The sequence below is a fragment of the Kogia breviceps genome, chromosome 1 (assembly GCF_026419965.1).
Source record: "Kogia breviceps isolate mKogBre1 chromosome 1, mKogBre1 haplotype 1, whole genome shotgun sequence".
In the NCBI taxonomy this organism is placed as follows: domain Eukaryota; kingdom Metazoa; phylum Chordata; class Mammalia; order Artiodactyla; family Physeteridae; genus Kogia; species Kogia breviceps.
Window position 1 is genome coordinate 145,998,773 of NC_081310.1, and position 20,962 is coordinate 146,019,734.

The 20,962-nt window shown below is 39.3% G+C and overlaps 1 protein-coding gene across 4 annotated transcripts in view; it reads right to left on the reverse strand.

Annotated features, from left to right (window-relative positions):
• Nucleotides 1-859: 859 nt before the first annotated feature.
• Nucleotides 860-20,962, reverse strand: part of DNAJC6 (DnaJ heat shock protein family (Hsp40) member C6) — a 155,637-nt gene continuing 135,534 nt past the window's right edge. For all 4 annotated transcript variants that reach the window (XM_059048531.2, XM_067006503.1, XM_067006513.1 and 1 more), the window contains 6 exons: nt 16,664-16,732; nt 15,551-15,670; nt 9,473-9,736; nt 7,196-7,338; nt 5,011-5,187; nt 860-3,264 (listed from right to left, as the gene is read on the reverse strand). In XM_059048531.2, coding sequence (XP_058904514.1) covers nt 3,163-3,264; nt 5,011-5,187; nt 7,196-7,338; nt 9,473-9,736; nt 15,551-15,670; nt 16,664-16,732 — 875 coding nt within the window. In that variant the 3' untranslated portion in view covers nt 860-3,162. The remainder of the gene's footprint in view (nt 3,265-5,010; nt 5,188-7,195; nt 7,339-9,472; nt 9,737-15,550; nt 15,671-16,663; nt 16,733-20,962) is intronic.

The window sequence follows — 20,962 nt, forward strand, 5'->3', positions numbered from 1 at the left end:
ATAGCTACTATTTAGTGAGTACCTACCCACTTGATTACGGACAGTTTATATACACAATCCCTAATTCCTCCATTGAAGGGTTGCTAGAATTGTCTCTGTTTTACAAGCAATAAAATTAAGATTTAGCGAGTTTAAGCAATTTGCCCAATATAATAGTCCTTAAGTGGAGAAACCAGGATTCAAACCCAGTCTTTTGGTCTCAAACCAACACTGTACCATTATGCTGAAACACCATGGTTTATGTATAGAACAACCAAAACCTGTCTACTTGACCTAAATTCCGCAATAGATGTTTTCAGCAGGGAAACTGTCCTGTTGCTGTGATAACTGGTTCTGGAATTCAACTTGCATGTTCATTCCTCATACAATAAGTGTTTCATCAGCATCATTAGGGTCTAACTTGAATGTTCTTCCAGACAGAGACACAACGCTGATAGTTCAAATGCTTTTGATTTGCAACATCTGCTTCCAAATGAACATGCTGCTTCTCTTCTTAAACACCTAAACGATCTGTTTTCTATGACAAAGTCTCAGACTCCCAGGATCAATCCATTTACCTCAGCACACAAATGCATTACTATCCTAGCTAGAACACGAGTATTTCTATGCTGATTCTTTTTGAAACATAGCATTCATGCAGCACGATCAAAAGTGTGTCTGTGTAATGGGGGCAAGGGTGGCAACGGGGGGTGGTTAAAGTATAAACCAAGAAGTCCTGTCAGATCATGTTTTGGTGCAAATGTATTATATAGTTTTCAAATTCTTTCTCCATAACTTTTCTTAAAAGTGAATCAGAAGGTATAATTCAAGCTTGTCATCATATTCCCAAGAGTGCAAAAATAACTTACATTTCTACAAATATTTTTGAGCCTTTTAATATACATTACAAATATTTTAGACCAATCACATTTTGTTGGTGTAACATATTTACAAAACAAAAAATATATTACAATAAATATGAACGAAACGGTAAATCTGATCAACAACGAGCTCTGTCAGAACCAGATATTTAAAAGGAATGCGAAAACCTGTTGGTCTGCATATGTTAAGAGTTTTGAGATGAATAGGGGTCCAGAATTATAATGTATCCGGAAAAGAGATAGGGAACATCCCAAATTTAAGTTAGGTAAGATTCTTTCTCATTGCTAATTACATAATGTTTAATGATGTTTTAAACTGTGAACATTGATGAATTATCCAAACATGAAACAAAGCTAATATAGTTCTATCATTTCAAAATGTATGTGACATTCACATAATATCCTTTTAATTATTATCATTATATACTGTAGTTCACACATTATCTACAAATGTGAATGAGAAAAAAGAGTCACAGCAACATGTCTCACATTCCAGTTTTAAATAAGACAAGCACATACTGCATCAAACATTATTTTATAATATGTTAATAAATAACACCTAGTTTTTTATGGTTACTTTGAACAGTTTACAGCTGTATATTTAAAAAGAGAACATTTTAGGTGAGTTTCACATTGTCAGCAAAAGGTAAAATAAATAATGAATCTTTATAACAAAAAAAAGAAAGAAAGGAAGGAAAGGAAGAAAGAGAAAGAAAGGAAGGGAGGGAGGGAGGAAGGAAGGAAGGAAAGGAGAAAGAGAGAAGAGAAAGAACGAGAGAGTTGTATATAGAACATAAAGTATTTTTGACATGCTGCTTTTCTGGTACAGTCTGCCACAAGAAAATGAAAATTGAAACAAAAAAATGATTGTCTTTTAAAAACAAGTTTTGAAAGCTTTTTACCATACTGAGCACGAACCTTTTAAGACTAGCATGGAGATCTTTTTTGCCATCTGCTTTGCATATATATCCTCTGCACACTGTGCGTGTGCACACCCAAAGAGATCTACTGAAGTCACAGGATAGTAACAACTGCTTGCCCCTTAAAGTGAGAAACAGCCAAAACACTGAACTGAAATCCAACCAGTCTGAAGTCTGCAAAGGTTTCAGTCTTGCTTTACTTTCACAGATGTCCCTGTGTGACTGTTGTTCCTGTGGACCCCCAGCAACTTTTCAAACAATAAACCCCACTGTAATAATCCAAGGGGTCCAATTTCATCAGGTGGGAAAAGGAACCTGGTTCCTCAAAAGGCCAGTCCTGACAAGCCATCGGACTCAGTCTGAAGGGAGCTCGGCTCTCTCACTGCAACTGCCCCTGTCTGGTTACTAGTGGTTAGTGTTGTCGTCTATTCTCTTCCCACAGCTACTCACAAACCCGGAGGACAAGGGGGTCCATACTACACATCCTTCCTGATCGACTGTGAATGCGCCAAACTGCTTCACAACCTGCTCCCAGCAAAGAGCATTTTCTCTGCTAAGCAAAAGGAAAAGTGTTAAGCCTAGTGGCAAAATTAGAAGTTTCTTTCCAATCAGGTTGCTGTTATGGTATTAAGACCTTCTCTTCAAGCATCCAGTTTTCTAAAGGGAAAAGAAGGTAGCAGCCCAACTTTCTGACCAGGAATACAGATTTCTATACTCTCAGAGTCCCTATTTTTCTTTAGCCAGCATTTTCACGAAATTTTAGCTTATCCAGGAAGCATTGGTAGTAATCACTGGATTATAATATAATCACTTCCCACATAATTCAGGTTCTTTTACATCTGTTAGTCCTCTTGACCAAAAAAAGTATACAGTATTATGCTAGAGACCATAGTAAATTTCCATTGAAAAAGATACTTGGTGCTTGTGTTCCTGGAGTCTATGTAAAGCCACTGCTCAAATTATATCTTTCCAAGAAAATATGAAAACCATTTAAGTCCACCATGTAATCTTATTATTATAATTTTTGCTCATCATCCTATCCTCAGACACTGAGATGGGTGCTATGCCTTTGGTGGCCTCTATTTTCCATTCCCCCACAAAACGCTGAGTAGGCTCTCCAAAGGGCAGGCTGGAATGCTGTAAAACTCTGCAAGCTCATCTGACTAAAAGTTCCTCTCCTGCTTTGGACCTTTTATGGTGGGGATCTGAGAAAACAAACATCCACATTCCTTATCAATGAGGAATTAATTTACGAGTAACTTAACAGTTAAGTACTGGATACACGTTGCTGGAGTTTTTTGGTTCACCTGTGAAAACCTCAGAACTGTGACACACACTAAGCATTAGCACAGGTCTGCAGCAGAGATGGAAAAGCTCATAAATTAATACAAGGGCTTTTGGCCTTGATTTTCAAATTCAGACCAGGCATCATTGAGCTCCATGAAAATCATCTTTGCATATTGTTCATAAGGTTGCCCAGTAGCCTATAGAAAAACAAAAACAAAACGACACATTAGATACCACAGACCAAAGTTTTATTTCTATTAAATTTTTCCCTGCTAATATGTGGGCTCTAAGGAATTGAAATGTTTTTCTATTAGGCCATTTCTCTTTTTACAGCCTCATCTACATGCCCCTAATTACTATGACCTCCCCAGAAAGCCCTCCCCCTAGGGATTCACATATGGTAGTAGTGATCAGTCACTGAATAGGTAATAGAGAAGTTAATGGGCAGCACAAAATGTATCTCCATTTCCAGAATTATCTACCAAGTGACAAAGGTTCATGACTGCCTATCTCCAATTGATTGGCTATATTTTGAAAAACCCATTTCCCCATTTCTTTTTTTTAAAAATAAATTTATTTATTTATTTATTTTTGGCTGCATTGGGTCTTTGTTGCTTTCTCTAGTTGTGGAGAGTGGGGGCTACTCTTCCTTGCAGTGCGTGGGCTTCTCACTGCGGTGGCTTCTCTTGTTGGGAGCACGGGCTCTAGGTGCATGGGCTTCAGTAGTTGTGGCACATGGGCTCAGTAGTTGTGGCTCACGGGCTCTAGAGCGCAGGCTCAGTACATGTGGCTCACAGACTTAGTTGCTCTGTGGCATGTGGGATCTTCCTGGACCAGGGATCAAACCCGTGTCCCCTGCATTGGCAGGCAGATTCTTAACCACTGCGCCACCAGGGAAGTCCCCATTTTCCCATTTCTAAAAAAAGTTCTTGGAGACCCATAACATAGGCATACAGTTTGTGAATTTTTCTGGGCTGTTTCCCTTTCTCTTTGATTCATTGAAACACATTACTTCTTTAATACTATCCAGATTAGTCACAAAAAGTGTGGAGAGATGAAAATCAGATACATCAAATTCAAGTATGTGTTCCCAAGCAGGACTTTAGTCACAGTCTCACATCATAGGACTGGTATAGCCAGTCCATAAGACAGCAAGGGACCCAATTCTGTCAGGGAGGTTTCTGTGTATTATGGTGATCTCAACTGGGCCATCCAGTAGCTGAAGTTTCTGACAATGTGCAGCACGTATATGTGTATGTACTTCAATGAAAACATAAACTTCTGCCACATAGCACAGGGAGTTCACCTCTGTGCTTTGTGACCACCTAGAGGGGTGGGATAGGGAGGCTGGGAGGGAGGGTGATGCAAGAGGGAAGAGATATGGGAACATATGTATATGTATAACTGATTCACTTAGTTGTAAAGGAGAAACTAACACACTATTGTAAAACAGTTATACTCAAATAAAGATGTTAAAAAAAAAGAAACATAAACTGGCATAATCAATATAGTGAAGCGTTTAGTTCCATTCTGAATATTTTGTTAATTCTCACCAAGTTTGCCAACTACATTCTAAAGCTTTTTCACTATATAATCCTGGCTAAATATCCTGCTGTATCTCTATAGGATAACATTTTCCTGTCCAGCTCTTAGCCCACCTGTAAGTCAAGACACAGTTTGTATCTGTTCCCTGAAAACTAGTCACTGGTGAACCTTACACCTAAGGAAAGCCCCCATTCCATTATTTGTAATATATTATTTGATTCCTTTTCTTCTGTTTCATAAAGCATAACTATTTGTTTAAAGAACTTTTTTGAGCCCATGGGATTTATTTTATGTAAATGGTCTAAGCAACAAGTTGAAAGTATGATGCTTTGATGCATACTTGTAAACTAACGACAGGAGGACCAGACAAGCGGTGGGGGAGAGCAAGTTGTACTCACTTTATCTGGATGCACCACCAGCACAGCCTTCCTGTACACCTTCTTCACCTGCTCTGGTGTGACCAGGTCTGCCATGCCAACTGGTTTCCACTTAGTCTCCCCAGCCCACAGCATGGTGTGCATCGTGGACAGAAGGGCTCTGATATTTCTCTCTTTGCCTTCAATCCATTCCAGAATCTGTACACACAGGGGCAATTAAGAGATTCAAATGCTTTCGAGTCCAGAGGGTCTCCACTGTGACTCTGGAAACCCCTCCTGCTCCAGCAACATCGAGTACCTGCATACTCCAACCTTCCCTCTACCTGCTTTTCTTCCTCCACTCCCTACCTCATCTTTCTGGTTAACTCTTCATCATCCTTCAAGAGCCTGCTCAGGAATTTCATACTGCTCTGCCTTTGAGACTTTGAATACCTTCCTTCTTCTCTGGTCCCCCCTGAGTTAATTACTCACTCCTAAAGTATAAACTCCATGAGTGCACACACCATGTCTGTCTGGGTCCCTGCTATCTGCTCCATCTAGTATAGTGACACAGAGACACTAAAAAAAAAAAAAAAAAATCCCTTGGAAGAAAGAACAAATTTCTCTGGGCTAACTTTTAAACATGCTTCTATCATAATATGTGTGACACTTTATTGTAATCATGTGTTTGTCTTTCCCTGCCACTAGGTAGACCTGTTTGAGCAAAGGTAGTGTTTTTTACATATCACTGTAATTAAGAAATCAAATAGTATGCCTGGCATGGACTAGAGCTCAAAAAGGTTTGTTAAGTGAATACATTTAGTCATTCATTCAAACTATGAGCATTCATAGTTTGAATCTTCATAGTTCGAACAAATGAGATGATTAAATCGAAGGGTTTGTAACAATGCATCAGCATTTAGCACATAACAGAAGCTCAGTCGAGGTAAATGATGGCTACTCACCCAAACGATTTAATACCCATACCGACTAAATAAGCAAGCATGGTTTAAAAGACATAACTAACTTTCTTTTATAGAAAACTGTCAGAGTTTACCTAATGAACAAAGGTTCTTGAGATGGAGCACAAGGTTTCTGGAAGGAATATAAAACCTTTTGGATGTTGTATGAAGTGCAAAGCAAATACAAACAAAGGATCCTATATTGTACTCCAAATAGTCTCTGTACATCTCCAACAAACGTTCAGATCTGTAGTGAAATTATGGCGAAGAACAGAGGTAAATTTTTTCAAAATGTGTAGCATTGACTAGCTGTACCACTCCTGATTTTGGAGTAACAGATTAGACCCTCATCTTCCAGGCTGTTACAGGATCAGTATATTTCATCATGTGGAAATTCAGCCTCTCTGTCTGTGAAGAGCAGTCCACTTGTCTTGATCTTCACAAACTCTTTCACTGTCTCACACCATTAATCAATATAACCACCCTTTTGTTCCCAAATTAACCATCATCCATGATAACATCCTCAGCTATAAAGTAATGTCTCCGTTTTCTCATCTATGAAATAAGGGCGTCACTGGTTTGCAAACTTTAAAAGAAAAGAAACTAATAGGGAAACATTCTCTTTCCCCAAATAAAATCTTACCTAGACTTCCAAGAATCAAAAACAGAAAAAAGCAGAAATGCTCTGGTTAAAGTGAAGGGAAGCAGTGGGGAAGCCAAGTTTCCTTGGCCTTCCTCCCTCAGCCTTCCTCCCTGCCACCTCCCCAAACCTCCAGGTCTAACGTCACAGGAGTGAGTAATTTCCAGGTACATCAGTATTTCCCTCTCTGTCAGCAAAGAAGAGATCCTGAGGGCTTCAGTTGATCTGGTCTAATATAAAGCTCTCAAAGCAGAAATAGAGAACATAAATAATGTGTTCTTCTTACCTCCAAATCATAATGACTTACCTACAGATCAGAATGCCATCTGAACAATAAGATCACCTCCTAAAGAGTGCCATTGCTTATTTGAAAATGTAAACAAAGAAAATCTATACTACCATACCACGGAATAAAGTGCATTTTATTAAAGAAATGAAACAGCATACACAGTACTCCCCGAAAGTACTTTGCTATTAAAGGACACAGCTGTACTCAAATCACAGCTATAGGAACCAAATGAAATAAAGTGGATGCTAGAAACCTAACATGGCACCTTCTATAGGTTAGTCCCACACTGACAGCTCCACACACATAACAATCACCCTGGGTCAGAGGCTCACTTACCTTTAATTTCTCAGGATCCATCTCCTTAGCCATTTCCTCCTTTCTCATCTCAGCTATTGTTCGAGGGCCCTTTTTGTCTTTGTGAGCATTAAAACCTTGACCAGAGAGTAGGTCTTCAAAGTCAGCCGCTTTTTGTTTCCCTTCTGCAACATAATATTTTTAAAATTATGGTTTTTACTCTGAAACATAATATCATATCATTATGTCAAAACACTTGGTCTTCAAGGTGCTTTCACGTGCACTAAGCCCCTTAATCCTCTTAATTACCCTGTCATGTCCATTTTACAGATGAGGAAAGTGAAGTCTGGAGAACTTAAGAGATCATTCAGAATCATATACCATGTCCATGGCAAAGCTTGGACTCAGGGCGGGATTGCTAGACTAAATCTAATTCCATAATTCCATATCCACTGTTCCATCTTTTTATAGATGTGAATATTCATAATTCTACCCCCTGCTCCCTCCCCCACGCCCCCCAGACCCCAGTCACACAACTAGTAAGTATCAGTGATGAGACCAAGACCTGGGTTTTGGTACCTGAAATCCATGCACAGCACTGCTTTCCTGCCCACACTCAGCTGACACTTTTAGTCCATCACAGTGCTCTTTTTCCCTAAGTCTGGTTTTAGCCTCACAATCTTTATCAGTCTGTTTGGAAAAGCAGCCTAGCACAGCAGCAAAGAGCAAAGACCCTGGAGACAAACTCTCCACATTTGAATTCCAGCTCTGCCCTTATTAGCGATGTGACCTTGGAGCAAGTTTCTTGCCATCTCCATGCCTCAATTTCCTCATCTGTCAACCAGGCATGGTGTGCTTAGAACAGTGCCTGGCTGTTTAAATGTTTGTTGTTAAAACAAAACAGAACCAAAACACAGGAGTACATGCAGTCCATGCCCTTGAACCAAAGCTGGTGTTGGAATTGAAACCCACTTGCCAGCTCTATACTGTAAGGCATTCTGAATGTACACTGTCATACGCACACACTAAAATGTGAGTGCTCTGAGACTAGGGATTTTGTCTGTCTTGTTCGCTGCGTATCCCCAATGTTTTCTACACTGAAGATGCTCCATAAATATTTGCTGACTGAAAACATTCACCCCACATCTACTCAAAATAAAAACGGAGGGGAAGCCAGGTAACTCTATGGAATTATCCAGGAATATCCACTGCTAACTAAAGAACAAACATGATGTTGTATTCCCAATAAGAGAGTCTCTGTCATGTTAGTATTATGAGAAGTCACCTGTGTCATATCCAGTAGAGTGTGGAGGTGAAGAGCAGGGGCTCTATAGCCACACTGTCCTGGTTCAGATCTTGGCTCTGTCACTTATGAGCTGTATGGACTTAGGAAATTATTGACCTCTGTCTACAACATGGGGTTGGTTTGGGAAAATTATATTAAATAATATGCGAAAATTGCATAGAATAGCACCTGACATATAATAAGCACTCAATAAATGTCAGCTACAGCTACCAGAAAAAGTAGAAGAATTTCATTTTCCATGTTCCATAGGAAGGCCTGTTTCCTTATCATGTCCCTATACGTTTCATTCTTAGGTATAATCAAATCAACTGAAATGTAAAATATATCATAACAGGCCTTTTACCAAACTCAAGTTTAACCATCCCTGTTATGCAAAATATATTATTTTTCACTCACTATCAAGAATCCCATTTGAAAAAGGAAGAATCCCATCCAGAGTATCCTCCAGCCTTAGCTGTTGGGCCATTTTGTGCTCTTGTAACTTTCTTCTCAGAAGAGAGGAAAAAACCATCACAGGAAACCCAATGATTTCAGGAACATCCCCCAACCAGAGGATAATCAAGACCAAACGTCCAAGATACGTCCACTCCTCTAAATGGGGTCCAAGAGCAAATGTGAACACAGTGCTTGAAAGGTTCCCAACCTTCCTTCCTCTTCTACCCTCTCTTCCAAAGGAATGACAGCTTCAAGATGCAAACACACCTCCACTCACATCCATTCAGTACCCATTTAGAGCCTACTACATGCCAGGCACTCTGCTAGGTGCTAATGACAATGAGGCATTGGTCTCAGTGTGGAGAGAGACAGACAGGTGAGCCAGCACTCACAAAGCGATCTGTGTCAGAAGCCTGGTAAAACCTGGAGCTCCAGGCACCACACTGGTGTAGGGATCGTGCTCTGTCTCTACAATTCGAAGATTGCGTCAGAAACTACCGGAATTGTTTTCTGTCTCCTTCTTCAGACATACATACATTTGGGTACCCTATAGCCAGGCTCCATACCGTCATCCTTACCCAAGTTAGCTGCTCCTTTCCCACGTTCGTTCTGGCCCCCAGGCACGGATGAGAAGCTCACGTTGTAGTTAGGTCGGTTCTGGGGAGAGGAGTGGGGCATGCTGGACTGTGGCTTAGACTGTGTCTGCTGCCAGCTGTAGCCACTTCCCTGCTGCCACCCTCCACCCATAGGCTGGGGAGATGCTTTCTGTGGTGAGCTGAGAGGTGGAAATCCTCCACCCAATCCAGTTGGTGTGGAGGGCTTGCTGGCAAATGAAGAACCACCTACAGAACAAATTAAAAAAACAGCAAAAAAAAAAAAAAAAAAAAAAAAAAAAAGAGAGAGCGAGAAAGAAGGTAATGCTATTTTGAGTAGCCTCTATCTCCTGTGTCTCAAGTTACTGTTTACAGTGACTTCAGTGGAACTTCCCTTGACTGGTGGCACAATTAGCCTTCCTAATAGTTAAATAAATTGCAGTCATATATTTCCTTTAATCCCTACAATGACATTTTCAGGTATGTATTAATAGCCCCATTTTTTCTTTGGATAAACAAACTATAGCTCAGAGTAGTTAAGTGACTTTCTCAAAGTCACACAGCCAGAAAGTGGCAGAACTGGGACTTCAGTCCAAGTCTTTAACTCCAAGCCAGAAGAGCCCTGGCACTTCCACTATGCCATCCCAGCCCTCCTTCCCACCCTCTCAGCAGATTCTACTTCTTCACTGGAGTAAAAACTATCAAACGACAAGAACAGGGAATAAAACAAAATACATTCACTCATGAAGGTGCTACTTAAACTTCAATGAGCAGGATTCTTCTGGTCTGTTATAAATACAAGCATGTTTAGTGCCCATGAGTAAACTAAGAGGTTTTGAAATTTCATAAATAGGTTGCAATTTTATTACTTGCATTTCAGTGCAGGAGAGTAAACACAGCTAACCCTCTGACAGCCTTGAATAGGGCAAAGAATCTTATTCGAGCTTTAAGAAATATTACTTTGTGCTGGGAATTTAAGTAGAATCCTGATTCTGTAACTCCTAACTTTTAAGTACTAACTGCATATATGCTGGCCTTTTTCTAAAATACGAAGACCAGTTGTAGCTCATGTTTAAAGAGGTAAAATGAGAAGCTGAAACATGGTGATCTACAGGGACCCTTTCAGCCACCAATTCCAAAGCAACAGTGATAATAAAGTAACATTTATATAGCTCTTCAGAAATTATAAAACATGTTTCTAAATATTACTGCCTTCAACCTACACAACACCCTTCAGAAGTAGGTAGTATTACTAGCCCCACTTTATTTATTTATTTATCTTTCTTTGTCAAAATTACCATTTAAAATTTTTTTTTAATTTTTATACAATTTTTAAAGGTTACTTTCCATTTAGTTATTATAAAATATTGGCTCTATTCCCTGTGTTGTACAATACATCCTTGAGCCTGTCTTACACCCAGTAGTTTGTACCTCCCACTTTCCCACCCCTATATTGCCCTTCCGCCACTCCCCAGCACTGGCAACGCCTAGTGTATTCTCTATATCTGTGAATCTGCTTCTTTTCTGTCATATTCACTAGTTCGTTGTATTTTTTAGTTCCACGTATAAGTGATATCATACAGTATTTGTCTTTCTCTGTCTGACTTATTTCGCTTAGCATAATGCCCTCCGAGTCCATCCATGTTGCTACAAATGGCAAAATTTTGTTCTTTTTTATGGCTGAGTAGTATTCCATGATATATATATGCCACATTTTCTTTATCCATTCATCTGTTGATGGACACTTGGTTGCTTCCATATCTTGGCAATTGTAAATAATGCTGCTATGAACATTGGGGTGCATGTATCTTTTCAAATTAGTGTTTTTGTTTTTTTCAGGTATATACCCAGGAGTGGAATTGCTGGGTCATATGGTAGTTCCATTTTCAGTTTTTTAAGAAAGTCCAGACTGTTTCCACAGTCTGGACCCACTTTAAAGATGAGGAAAGCAAGGCTCAGGGAGGTATACTGATATGCTCATGATCACATAGCTAGTTAATGGAGCTGGAACTTGACTATGGGCTTCCTATCTCCACATGTTCATTTCCTGCAGCTATAATCCCTAATCCCTCCCTAAATCTCTGAGTCTTTCACTACAACTCATCCCTTACTTACTGTGTCTTCTTTATATAGATACTGTTCCTCTGCTCTGATCTGGGCTCCTCCTTCCTTTCCCACTAGGAATGTTGTGTTATGACCATTGGACCCAGAGTCAATCTGAGTTTGAGTCTCTGCTCTGTTGCTCACTTGTGCATTCATTCTTACATGCACTTATTCATTCATAGTCATTCATCAGTATCTGTTGAGCATTACAAGTACCAGATACTGTACACTGGGAATATAGCTGAAAACCATCTACAGAGAATCCTTGCTCTTCTGCAGTTCAGTGAAAAACTTATCTTCTTGACCTCAATTTTGTCACCTGTGAAATCAGAACTACGTCTACATCACAGGTATATCGTGAAGGCACAGGACTATGTGAAAGTTCTTCACAATCCCAGAGTTAAGCGAATAAGAGAGTTATTTTTAAATAATGCAATTTCATATGCCCAGCATGCACCAGGACACCATAAGGGCTCAATAAATACTTGGTAATAGGAAAAAGTAATCACATGGTTATACTCTGAAGGTTGGCATTGCTGTCAGTGTCTAACTCAGAACATGAAGCCCCTCTTTGTGGGCCCCTGGGCCCTTCTGCCAACAAGTGCATAGACATATACCTTAGGCTGGGTTTGCATTCTGCACTGGGAGTTCATTTGACATTCTAAGGATGTTATCTTCTTTCTGAATATATATATGTTTATTATTTAAAAATTCAATAACATAGAAAGACCTGAAGAACTTAAAAAATACTTCCATATTCCCACCACACTGTCATTTATTTGTTCATTTATAAAACACTATTGAGCATCTTCTCCATGCCAGGCTGCAGATACAGTGGTGAAAAAGCACATGCTGACTCTGATCTCAAGCTGTTCATCAACATTGTAGGACTTTCTGATGTCTACCCTTCCAGAATATTTTCTACCCATGTTTAGTAATTCTAATTTTCAACGCCACTGAAGCGGAGAACTGACAGAAATAAAAAGCAGTAGCTAAACCCAGAGGCCACTGCAATCCTCATTAAAAGCAAAAGCAGTGGTCGTCAAACTTGGCTGTGCATTAGACTCACTTGGGGAGCTTTAAAAACTCTTTATAACCAAGCCACAGCCAAACCAATTAAATCAGAATATCTGTGGGAAGAACTACAGTGCTTGTATCAGAACTGTTCAATGTGAAAATACCTAAAGGAGAAGAATACTACCATTTTTTATAAATTGCAGCTATATAATTCGGCAGTTCAATTTTTACTCTAAAGCAATTACCTAGGAGTCAAAAATTCTAATGTGTAGCGCTTGCTCATATACCTGTTCACTGTGTAGCTTCAGGAGAGTCACTTACCTTTCCTAAGTTATGTGAGTTGAAAAATGGGGAAATTTAGGAAACTAGTTTCCCCAGCAGTTTTTAAGAATTACTGCATTTTAAAAACAACAAAGAACTCTTGAACTCCTCCTAGTAGGTATGCTGTTGCAGTGATATGGATGCAGCTATTCTGAAACTATTTTTGTTGTCTATTAATGTTGAGATCCAAGGAAACGGAAGATACACATATGGAATAGGGGAATGTGAGGAAGAACCCTGTGGTAGTGTATGGAATTATATACTGATATATGTATTTATATCTGCTCATCACCTATCTCCATCTCCTGAAAGGCAGAGCAATGACACCCACCCCCGTACCAAGAAAGATACTTAGAACACCGAGTCTGGTTTCTAAATACCACTCCCCACGAAAAGGAAAGAGGATTCTTGGAAATGCCTGATTTCAGGACTGGGGTGTAAAAAGTTCAAGACAAGCCTGGAACATCTTGCTGTGTCATAAAGAAAGAAAGTTCTCAAAAATGATGGAATCAAGTGAAAAAGATATAGAAGCCAGAACAAAGGAGCTTTCACAAACTAAATGTGGGACAATGTGAACATTAAATAATGATAATAATAGATGATAACCAACTGAGTCCAAAAAGAATCCACTAGTCTGTTATGATGTGAGAGAGGGAGGGAGTCAGAAAGGAAGGGGGGAGGGGATGGAGAGAGGAGATTCTGCCTTAGAGTGAAATGCTAACTAATATACATAGAAAGAAGGACAGAATCAGATAACCACAATTCTGCAGATATCATGGTAATGCCTGCTTTAGGCAAGAATCACTGATGAATGCTAAAACCACTGGGTAAAAGTCAGATGGAGAACAGGATTTTCTCAAATAGAACAGTCTCAAATTATCTCTCCAGATTACTCATTAATTACTATAGGGAAAAATGGTAACTTTATGGTGAAGAAACCTGGCAGAAATAACCTTAACCAATCGAGACGTTCTCAGCTGGCCTGTACCCTTCAAGTATCGATGTCACGAAAGGCTGAGGAATGATTCCACGTGAAAGGTGTCTAAAAGGACATGACAACTAGATGCAAGATACGATGCTGGAGTTTTGAAAAGAACTTCCTATAAAGGTCACCTCTTCAGAGAGGCCTTCCCTAACCACTTGATATCTAAAATAACACCCCAGCCCATCCCCTACTCGCCATCACTTTCTGCCTTATTTTTTTCACAGCACTCTGCACGGGGGTTATAGTGCAAACTCCAGACCTAGACTTCATGGTGTTGAAACCTTGTGATTTGGGCAAGTTATTTAAACTTTTGTGTCCATGTTTCTTCATCTGAAAATGAGGACTATAACAGTTCCTACTTCAAAAGATCATTGGGAAGATTAAATGAAATGATACATGTAAAGCACTTAAAATAGAGCCTGGCACATAGTAAAACCTCCAAATAAACATTAATTGTTTTTATTACTTGACATTATATTATATATTTATTCATTTAGTATTTATTTCCCCTTCTAGAATATAAGCTTTACAAAGGCAGGAATTTTGTTTTGGTTTTGTTAGTTTGGTTGGTTGGTTTTTACTAAACGAGTGTTAGCACGTTGAAGGCACTTAGTAAATAGTTGTGGGATGAATAAATGGGTAAAAAATGAACAGTGAATAAGATTTTATTTGAAGTAGAACTTTGCCTGTTATATATGATGTTATTATTCTAAAATGTGAAGTTTATTTTAAGATATAAAAAAGAGAAATAATTTTGAGAGTTCTTAAAAGGAAGGTCTAAAGGGTATAAAAGAAAAGGTCAAGATTCTGACATAACTACTGGCAAAAAATAAAAAAGGAGTCACGTTCTCATTCTCTGCAGACAATTTGGCTCTAAATGCCTCAGGAGGGCTTTTGGAGAAACTAAACTATCAATGTGGCTCATTTAATCCTTTGTGTGAGGGCTGCTCCACCTTTATTTAACAACTCTGTACTGCCCAGAGAAGGAAGGAAAAGGAGGAAGAAAAGGTTTCAGAACACACTAGGTCCAATGAACTACTCCTTGAAGAAAGGTTCCTTGGCGAAATAGTTTGAGAACCCCGCACACTGTATTCCCCTATTGGGAAGCATCACCATGAGCACTGATTCTCAGAAGTTTGGATATACTATAAAGAGAATCTATTTTCTGTATGGAATTTTAGAAACTGACCCGAGAGCACTGTCGCCAATGTTGAGAAGAGGGGAACAGTATGAGGATCTCACTAGCAACTTTACAGTAAGGCCTATGCACAGCTGGCCCTACGTGGCACAAATCTATCTGACCAGCCTCATGTCTCAGTGTTTTCTACACGTTCATTACTTTTGCTGCAGCCAAACTCTATTGTCAGATGCTCCTGGAAGTTCTAACTTTATTTATGCTACTACTTCAAAATTAGTCATTAGAGAAACGGATTAATAGGGGTTACTTCCAACTCAATATTTGAAGCCTGTTTCCTTTTTTTAAAAGTCAATCTCGGGTTTTAGAGTATAGCTTAAAAATACACATGATTTTAGATCCTAGGTAACAAGACCAGCTTATTTTAACACCAAAGATTTAGATTTGAGGCTTGGTAGCCGTAAGTAAATGTTATTTATATCTTAACCTGCTACATTTATACCTAATGTCCCAAGGTCGGCAAAAGGATCCAGAGTCTGGGGTTTGCTTTGATGGGTGGGAGTACCATGCAACGAGCCTGTTGGGCTGGTGGCAGCTGACTTGCTTCCCATTCCAAAACCTCCTGAAAAAAATAATAAGGTCATTGAAAATGAGTTAGTTGTCCAAGGCTGAATTCTGAAATTCAGAAATCCAGAGCTACTGCTCACCTTGTCTCTAAAGGCAAATTAGGACAGGGTTTGCAAATGTGTTAGGAGTTGCTAGACTTACTTCCCTGACTTAAGTGAGTAGCGGCCTGGAGCAGAAATAGGGAACAGAGAAAGCATAAGTCATTTCCTGGCCATCCCTGCAAACTATTATATCTAGCGTTTATCTCACATGTCACCTGACTTAATTCTTTCCTATGGGATTTGGAGTCAGGCCTGAATTCTGCTTTTGCCACTTCCTAGCTAAGTGACCTTTGGCATGTTGCTTACCTTCAATATTTTCTCATTGGTTAGATAAAGAAACAGCAACTGCTTTAGAAGGTTCTGTGATAAACATATAGTGTGTGTGTGTGTGTGTGTGTGTGTGTAACTTGCACAGCATCAGGAACACAATCACGCAAGATGGCTCTCAAGAAATACAATACTGGCCATCAGAAAGAGAATTTATTTATTACCGACAAATCCAGCCCCAAAACAAGTCCTTTGTGAAAAAAGAAAACCATTCAGATTATGTAACACCTACTCTATGCCGGAAAATCTCACATAAGTTATTTCATTTAACTGTGGGGAACAAGAATTAGGAACCCCATTTTACAGATAAGAAAACTGAAGTTAAGACTTGTAAAAAATCCAAGAGCTTCTAAACGGTTGAGTTAGATATAAACCCAGATTTGTCTAACTCAATTTATTGTCAAGGCATTTGGCAAATGAGACTTAGGTTAAATACCATATAACATGCAGCACAACCATGCCGTCAAGGGCAATGTGAAAAGCTCCGCCAGACTGTGAGCCTTTAGGAACTTCCATAGGTGGGCTTAACACTCTGTAAGTACTCACTTCATCTTGGGTGAAGAAGGATTATGCTTCAGCAACCGGTTAAATGTGCACAAAATTAATCTGCTGACCATTACCTGGTTTAGTATGCCAGTCCCAACCTCCCGAAACATCTGGCTGAATGTTCACAGCAGGTGTACTAGAAGCTGCAAATGAGGTGAAGAAAAAGAATCAGGACAACATAGCTCAGAATGCACTTTTCTGAATTCACACAGGAAAATGCTCTCCCTCTCATGAGGCCTCATGATCTGTCCAGGTCCCAGGTGATTCAACTTCCCCTCTGAGCTCTCCCCACATTCTGCAACATTGCTATTTTGTGCCTTCATCTAAGGTTACTTACATGAGCACTGGTAGAAGCCATATACTGTTTGTCTCTGTTCCTTCTTTGGCTCACTTTTATTTTACCTCATAACTACACTTTGAATTATAACCGTGCATATGTCTGTCTCCAATAAACTGTGAGTTCCTTGAAGGCAGAAAATTATCTTATTCATCTTTGTGTGTCCCATCTCTACAATTAACACAAAGTCAGCTGGCAATTAAAAATAGTGAAATGAAACTTAAACTCAATTTGCCTTGAATTGGCATTAACAAGTGTACGAGAGGCACGGGCAACTTAGAACTGAAATTTTGTTTTCTCCTCTGCTGTGACATGAATGGAGAATGATGAGTCAATCAGAACATGTACTGGGGACTGACTAGATACCATCCACCATGCTGGTGTCAGGTATGTAGGTACTGTCACTCAAAAGAAACTCACTGCAGCTTCAAAATAGATCATTCTGGGCTTCCCTGGTGGCGCAGTGGTTGAGAATCCGCCTGCGGACGCAGGAGACACGGGTTCGTGCCCTGGTCCGGGAAGATCCCACATGCCGCGGAGCAACTAAGCCCGTGAGCCATGGCTGCGGAGCCTGTGCGTCCGGAGCCTGTGCTCCGCAACGGGAGAGGCCACAACAGTGAGAGGCCCGCATACCGGAAAAAAAAAAAAAAAAAAAAAAAAAAAAAAGATCATTCTGACCCCTCTCGAAGTTCCAAATGTAGAATTTAAAAGAAATGTTCGGCTAAAGAGAATCAGATATATTAGAGGAGTACACACTGGTAGAGTAAGTTTTTTTCTACATCCATAAAATTCAAATAAGAAACAGGATGCCATAAGACAGAATTTCTTTCTAAGACTCTTCTAGGTTCTGTTCATTAAATCAGTGAGTACAACACAAATACTAAAATAACTTTGCAAGAAGGATTTAAGATACAACACACACTCCACTACCACCACCAAAAGGATCATCAAAGGACCAAGATTAGCCTTACCAAGCCTTACATTTACCTGTTTTGTTTGCTTAGTATGAACCAAGACATTGTGTACCTTCCCATCATTGAGTTAAATAGAACATGCCATTATCAAAAATAACAGTTCTCCCCTTTTAGTTCTCCCTTCCCTTTTTCCATAGTAATCCATGAAAACTGAGGTGGAAATTAGACAATTTTACTAACATTTGCTCTTTGATTTCCTGTAAACTCTGACCTTAGTCTTACATCTAACTAGGATGCAGAACTAGGAATTAGTACTTCAACCTTATTACTAATCAAACCCTCAAATCCTTACCACCTACCACACATAACGCACCACATTAGAGAACAGAGAGCTTAAGGACATAGTACCTCTCCTTAAGAAACTTAAAAATCTGTTGGAGAGAAAGGAATAAACAAATGAAACAGTAATTACCCAATATTTTAAACTTCTATTTTGCCTTTTATTATGGTTACTTATTTAGTTTTTCTTCTCAAATTGTGCCCCAAATGATTATTCTCTTCAGAGTAGATATTCAATAAATATTTGTAAAACTCAAAGGCAATATTTCTTGATTTTCAGAAGAGATTGATGGTGCCTTGTAGAAATCCAAGGTGGGCAATCTGACCTCCCAATATGACATCTGAGTCTCACCTGTATATGAAGAGGATGCAACTGACCCACTAACAGTGGAGTAATTCCCTTCTCATCAAGGATAGTGGAAAATTCTTTCACTCACTAGCATGGCACAGATCAAAATAAGAAGTGTAGCCACAAAACGAAGGAGTGCTAACTGTCTGAAACTGAGTTATAAACATCTTCTAACATGCTCACAAGACAGAACTGAGTCCACTACTGCCATGCCAAAGTATGAACATCCATACCCATGGGACATAAAAGGTACTACTCATATGAAAACAGTAAATTCAAAGTATTAAAGTCAGGAAAATATACAACCTTATTAACATTATCATTATGCATCAAAGAGACTTAGATAGGAAAAAGTTACAATTCATTTTACGTGTATATATTATATGGAAAGACAGGTAGATAAAACCTACCGTGTGCCAATAACTCTTCTAGGTATTACAGAAACATTCATAAACAAAACAAACAAAAATCCCTGCCTTTGTGAGCTCATGTTCTAGTGGGGAGAGAAAGACAACAAAAATAAACAACACATAAGTAAATTATTGAGTATATTAAAGTTGGCAAGTACAATGGAAAGGAAAATGCAGAGGAGGAGGAGGGGGATGGGTTTTAATGTGAAATGGGGCAGTCAGAGTAAACCCCATGGAGAAGCTGACAGCTGAGTAAAGATCAAAGAGGTGAAGGAATTAGCTATGCCAATGTCTTGGGAAGAGGGGACACCCAGTGCAACAACAGAGAGGCCAGTGTGGCTGGAATGCAGTGAGCAAGAGGGAGAGAATGGGAAAGGAGGTCACAGCCCTGGGTGCTAGAGCACAAAGGGCCTACACTGGCCATTTCAAGGACTTTGGCTTCCATGCTGATTGAGACACGGAGATTTTGAGCAATGAGGTAACCTACGCTTTAAATAAGTGAACAAAAACAACAGCTTTAACCTATCTGCCTGTGTCTTTCCTCTCAGGGTAGCCAACTTCCAATCAGGAGATTCTTTTAAGTGGGCACTGCTCAAAGGTCAGAGGTGAATTTCCTGTATGTTGTCCTGTGGATCCACTTCAAATAGTTTGAGATTTAAGACCAACAGGAAATCACCCATAAAGGTTGCTCTTGGACTGCTTTCTCCTTTTCGGTCATTACAGTTTGACCAATGTTGCACAACTCATCTTCCTTTTGCATTTGCATGGCTTCCATGAAGTCAAGCTGATGACTGCATCCTCCAAGGGGACTCAGGGTGCCTTCAACAACAAATACATCGTCCTCTAGGTTGAGGCCAATGATCTTCAATATCCTTCAACATCAGGAATGAGCTTCAGTTTTCCAGCTCAAAGTCATCTGTCCTTCACTGAAGAGCTTTGGTTTTAATCAGTGTTACCTAAGTGATACCTTTTCGCTCTTACAAATGGATGTGATTACGATTCTTTCTACACAACCTAAGTCTCTAACACAGAAATAGAATGTGGGCCATGTGTAATTTAAAACTTTTCTAGTAGTGACATTAAGAAAGGTAAAAAGACACTACTAAAATTAATTTTAACAAAATATTTTATTTAACCCATTATATTAAAAACATTCTATCAAGTGACGAATATAAAAATATTAATAAGATATTCTACTTTTTTTTGTACTGAATTTTGAAATCTGGTATGCACTTTATACTTAGAGTGCATTTCAAATCAGACTGGCCACATCTCAAGTGCTCAAAAGCCACGTGTGGTTCGTGGCTTCATATTAGAACTAGTCTAATATACCAGGATATTGTAATCTAAATTGTTCTATGGAATACTAATTTTGTGAAATGCTCATCATATCACATTTTATTAACCTAGGACTCATTTTTTCACATTTCAAAGACTTCAACTAGTATGCATCTTCCAGTCAACTAAAAGTGGCAGTTTTTTCTTTCTTAATAGTACATAAAATAAAGATATGTGCTACAATTAATGGTGCCCTATAATTCTGTGCATGTAGCTCTAATGTAAAAAAAAAAAAAATTCCAAATTAAATTTTAGGAAAGCTGAGTAAAACAAAGTTAAGTAGACTTGACTTTAAAATATCTCAGAGCTTTTTATATGTTAATGTGAATTGTTAATTTTCAAAAGAGAGATGCATTATGTAGCTTTCCAAAAAAACAAAAACCAAAAAAACCCCACCTACAGGGTGTTTTTTAATTAATTTATTTATTTTTTAAAAAACTTTTTTGTGGTACGCGGGCCTCTCACTGTTGTGGCCTCTCCCGTTGCGGAGCACAGGCTCCGGACGCCCAGGCTCAGCGGTCATGGCTCACGGGCCCAGCCGCTCCGTGGCATGTGGGATCTTCCCGGACCGGGGCACAAACCCGTGTCCCCTGCATCGGCAGGCGGATTCTCAACCACTGCGCCACCAGGGAAGCCCAGGGTGCTTTTATATCTGAGCACCTCCTGGTATCTGTGGAAAACCGTGC